At 49.2% G+C, this 5,247-nt stretch overlaps 1 protein-coding gene across 1 annotated transcript in view; it reads right to left on the bottom strand.

The window, feature by feature from the left end:
- Positions 1-269: 269 nt before the first annotated feature.
- The window catches only part of socs7 (suppressor of cytokine signaling 7), an 8,283-nt gene continuing 3,305 nt past the window's right edge, over positions 270-5,247 (bottom strand). The window contains exons 4-11 of the mRNA XM_014023116.1: positions 3,290-3,394; positions 2,833-2,970; positions 2,448-2,587; positions 1,654-1,822; positions 1,457-1,585; positions 1,228-1,363; positions 940-1,124; positions 270-782 (exon numbers count right to left, since the gene is read on the bottom strand). Coding sequence (XP_013878570.1) covers positions 959-1,124; positions 1,228-1,363; positions 1,457-1,585; positions 1,654-1,822; positions 2,448-2,587; positions 2,833-2,970; positions 3,290-3,394 — 983 coding nt within the window. The 3' untranslated portion in view covers positions 270-782; positions 940-958. The remainder of the gene's footprint in view (positions 783-939; positions 1,125-1,227; positions 1,364-1,456; positions 1,586-1,653; positions 1,823-2,447; positions 2,588-2,832; positions 2,971-3,289; positions 3,395-5,247) is intronic.

Below are 5,247 nucleotides of genomic sequence, written 5' to 3' on the forward strand. Positions count from 1 at the left end.
GTTTAAATCTTTAAATCTCAGGTTTATTTTTGATTTATTATTTTTACATTAAATTATGTTTAAATCTTTAAATCTCAGGTTTATTTTTGATTTATTATTTTTACATTAAATTATGTTTAAATCTTTAAATCTCAGGTTTATTTTTGATTTATTATTTTTACATTAAATTATGTTTAAATCTTTAAATCTCAGGTTTATTTTTGATTTATTATTTTTACATTAAATTATGTTTAAATCTTTAAATCTCAGGTTTATTTTTGATTTATTATTTTTACATTAAATTATGTTTAAATCTTTAAATCTCAGGTTTATTTTTGATTTAAATAAACTTTAAATGATTTTTAAAGCAGTTTGGATAAAAAGCAGGTCTAAGAGCGCCCCCTCTGTCCACCTGTGGCTCCTGCACGTCTTCAGATCTGCAGCTGGATCAGAACCCCACAGGAAGAAATAAACAAACAGAACCTTTGATTTGACAAGGTTTGGCTCCAGAACCGGGTCGACCCAATTAAAAACCTCCTGGTTTCTTCGGGTCCAGGAGGTGACAGACGGGTCCAGTTCTCTCAGAGTCCTCCCACTGCCACCGTCAGTCCAGCTGCTCAGCGATGACATCAGAAGGAGGCGGAGTCTCCTCATCCCACGTCCCCCCCGCTGTCGACTCGCTGCGAGCCAATCAGAGGAGGGGGATCATCTGAAACCCGCCCGGGTCCGGGACTGAGCGGAGGGAGCTGATTGGCTGCGTCAGAGTCCGGTTTGATTATCAAGTGAAGACAGGAAGAGAAGACCTGAAGCAGAAACACAAGGTCAGAACCAGAACCAGAACCAGAACCAGAACCAGAACCAGAAAAAACTGCAGAACCTGTCAATCACCAAACACAGGAAAAAAAAGTCCAGACCTTTCAGAACCGGACCTCCTGCTGAGAGTTCAGCACATGGACTCACCTGGTCTCTGGTTCTGGTGCTACGTTTGGGACTCCACCCCCGGCGGGCCACTCTGCTCCGAGCTGCGGTCCGGCCCACGTTCTGACCCGGGGTCCGACCCGCTCTCCCTGCCCTCCGGCGGTGGGGGGCTGATCTCCTCCTCCGGGTCGTAGTAGTAGAACTTCCTCAGGTAGGAGATCAGAGGCCTGCAGGACACACGGGTCAAAGGTCACTTCCTGTTTTAAACTGCTGAGTCGTGGTTGTGTGCAGAGGTGCGTGCTGGGGGCGGGGCTTGTCTCAGGTACGTACGTGGGCAGCGGCAGCTCCTGGATGTGGTCGATCCGGACCAGCTGTCTGATGCAGAACCGGCACAGGTGCTGCAGAGACTTCACGCTGCTGAACCTGGAGACCGGGTACAGGAGCTGGACCGGGGTCGGGGGCAGACCTGAACACACACAGAACGGGTCAGAACCGAGCCAGGTCACTGGCTGGTTCTGTTGTTTCAGAGCATCGGGTCAGCCGGTTCTGCCGGGCCTACCTGGGACCCGGGAGCGCAGGAAGTAGAGGAACTTCCCGTTCTTGGAGTGCATGATGGCTCTCTCGATGAACTCGACCACCGAGTGGCACCGGTCCTCAAACTTAGGGTGGCACCACAGACTGAAGGTCCCTGCAGGACAGAACCGGGTCACAACCAGGTCCACAGGCAGCGGGTCGTGTTCTGAGCGTGTGCGGTACCTCTGTAGTGCTCCATGCGGGTGTGGTGCGTGACGCCCTGAGACCTGAAGCTCAGACTCAGGATGTACCGGGGGTCCGAGCTGTCCCGGACCAGGAACGACCCGTCTGGTTTCCCCTTCAGCTTCATCTCAGCGTCCTCCCAGTTCATCGGACCCCAGTACCAGCCGCACTGCAAACACACACATTTAGGCTCCGCCCCCTCACCTGCCGCACTGCAAACACACACATTTAGGCTNACACATTTAGGCTCCTCCCCTCACCTGCTGCACTGCAAACACATACAGTTAGGCTCCGCCCCCTCACCTGCCGCACTGCAAACACACACAGTTAGGCTCCGCCCCCTCACCTGCCGCACTGCAAACACACACATTTAGGCTCCGCCCCCTCACCTGCCGCACTGCAAACACACATTTAGGCTCCGCCCCTCACCTGCCGCACTGCAAACACACACATTTAGGCTCCTCCCCCTCACCTGCCGCACTGCAAACACACACATTTAGGCTCCGCCCCCTCACCAGCTGCACTGCAAACACACACATTTAGGCTCCGCCCCCTCACCTGCTGCACTGCAAACACACACATTTAGGCTCCGCCCCCTCACCAGCCGCACTGCAAACACACACATTTAGGCTCCGCCCCCTCACTTGCCACACTACAAACACACCTATAAGCTCCGCCCCCACACACTACAAACACACCTATAAGCTCCGCCCCCACACACTACAAACACACACCTAACCTACAGCACACACATAAGCCCCTCCCCCTGGCCCCCTGGCAGGAACAGGCCACACCTTCTCCAGCTCCCTCAGGCTGGTGGCGAAGCTGCCGGCGTCGGCTCGGCTCAGGGGGCAGCGGGGGGCGAGTCGGGCCGGGGGGTTCTGGCCGTCGGGCCGCAGCGGTACCGGTCGGGGTAGACCTCTCAGGAAGGTGTCTGCAGAGTCCAAAGAAAAGAGGACACCTGTGAACAAACTGGTCCAGGTGTGGTTCTGGTCCAGAATCCTGGGGTTCCTCCAATGGTCCAGACTTTAAAGTGGTTCTGATCAGCAAGTTTTGGACCTCATGTCAGAACTGGACCAGCAGTGGAACCAGCAGAACCTGACTGAACCACATGACCCAGATCAGCTGATAAAATGAAAAGCCCGGTTCTGGTTTCAGAGGCCCGGTTGGTTCTGGTACCGTTCAGGCTCAGGCTGTGCTGGATGGCGCTGAGGGAGGGGGGCAGGGCCAGGGGCCGGGGGGGCAGGGACTGCATGGAGGCGCCCGCGGTCCGCTCCATGAAGGCTCCCTGGTTCTGAGGAGGACCCCCGAAGTCATCTGCAGGAGGAGACACACACCTGAGAGGAGGTTCTGCAGGACCGGACCGGACCGGACCGGACCGGACCGGACCAACAGAACAGATCCACCAAACTTTCACTTCCTGTTCATGAAAAGAAGCGTTTTTATTTCTGCTCTTCTGTCAGCACCACGGCCCGGTTAGTGTTCTGGGTCTCCCACACGGACCCCCGTGGCGCCGGCTCTAAAACAGATCTAAYGTGTTCGGATCAGAACCTGGGTAAAGACCGGGCCTACCTGCCAGCAGACACACACAGCAGAAGACAGAACAGGAAGTGACAGACGGGAAAAGAGGAAGTACCAAGCAGACTGAGGCTCCGGCGGGGCGGGGGCGGCGGGGTGGGGGGGTGGAGACATGTCCCCGCCCTGCGAGAAATGTCCACGTCCACCAGAGACACCGTCTCACCTGGAGGACAGCCACAGACAGGCAGAGGAAGAGGAGGGTTAGAGAAGGAGGAAGAGTTAGTCTGACTGCAGGTGTGTCTCTAATGAGAGGCGGAGCTTCAGGGTCGACTTCCTGCTCAGAGCAGCTGTTGTTTGGTTTCAGCTCCACAGGTGCACAAAGTCAGATTAATAAATCCAGGATCTGAGCTGTAAGCTGAGCTTGAACCTTCAACCTGTAAACAGCTGTGATCTGTTGCTCAAACACCAAGCTGCGCTCATTCAAACCAGCTGTAAATAATCTGGGATTAATGCACGTTCACAGTTTGTTTACTGGACCCACTGGGTGGATGACAGATTACCTGATCAGACATGTGCAGTAAGACAGGTGAGTCTGACTTCCTCCAGCAGGTTAATGGTTAATTATGATTCATCTGAAGAGAAACACCGACTGATGCTGTCATCATTTCAGAAATAAAAACTGCTTTAATCTGTCTGCAAATTATCTGAGATTAACTAAATGAACTCAAACAGTTGAACTCTTTGCCTTAAAATGATGGCTGTATGAAACGGGACAATAATTGGGGGGAGGTCTGGCAGAGCTGAGCGCTGATGGGGGGGCTCCAGACAGTTCGGGGGGTGCAGCAGCAGAAGGGGGAACTTGGAATAATGACATGTCAGGCTCTGACACTAGTGTAAAGGTGAAGCTTTTTCACAGATAATCTGATAAATAAATTAAATCAATATATTTCCTCTGTAATATTTTAATGTAAAACAGAATAAATGTAGTAACTGTCAGAAACACTGATTTCTGATCCCACACTGCAAACATTAGGCTTCTAAAAATAAGTTTAAATACTAGATTATACTCTGAATCTTTTCTAATGAACAGTAATTAATAATCTGCAGTTTGACTTGGTAAGACTTGTTGAAATAAAGAACTTTTCAGATTAACAAGATTAATAATCCAACATATTCTGATCTTGTTYAGTATATGGGTCTAAAAACAAGATAAAAATAGTTTTTATCWGATATCAGACAGTAAAACTTGGTTAGAGGAACAGTTTACTGCAGTAAAATGACTCTACTGTAKAAGATTAAATAATCTTCACTTTAAACCTGATCAGGTTAGTTTCAGATCACTTGTTACACAGAAACATAAGAGCTTCCTCTGTCATGGAACTGATTCAAGGCTTAATTAATTCAGGTTTACAAMTAARTCCCAGSTTAATCCCTTATCCTGGATTKGTGCAATAGGCCTGTGGTCTGACTGAGTGCTGTATGAACCTGACTGACAATAAACTTTTCTACAGGTGTTTTCTTCACTGTTTGAACTAAACCTGACCCATAAATCAGGACTCAGAGTTCCTGCAGCTCAGCAGGTCAGGGACAACATCCAGCAAATAAACTTATTCTGCAAATAAAACAACAAATAAGGAGGCACACATGTGAACACTTCAGCTGATTTAAATATAATTATTAATGTTATGACTGATAACAGATATTTACTGATACAACACAAATACACACATTATATCATACATATACACACAAACACACCTGTGTCTTTTCTTCATACAGTAAAACTAAAACAAAGTTTTCAAAGTAGAAAATCAGGGTTTGAGCTGAACATGAACCATCAGTTTGTTTACAGAGCAGTGGTCCTCACAAGACTGCACACACACACACACACACACACACACACACATACTTGTGAGGACTTACAATGTAATTTATACTGCCTAACCCTGACCCACAGTGTGTTTTCCTTTGTCTTGTGAGGACCTGAGAAATGTCCTCACAGTCATACTTATTTTAGTGTGAGACAGACACACACACACACACACAGATCTGCAGCCTCGAACAGAGAGTCGGCAG

Source organism: Austrofundulus limnaeus, unplaced genomic scaffold (assembly GCF_001266775.1).
Source record: "Austrofundulus limnaeus strain Quisiro unplaced genomic scaffold, Austrofundulus_limnaeus-1.0 Scaffold358, whole genome shotgun sequence".
Classification (NCBI taxonomy): domain Eukaryota; kingdom Metazoa; phylum Chordata; class Actinopteri; order Cyprinodontiformes; family Rivulidae; genus Austrofundulus; species Austrofundulus limnaeus.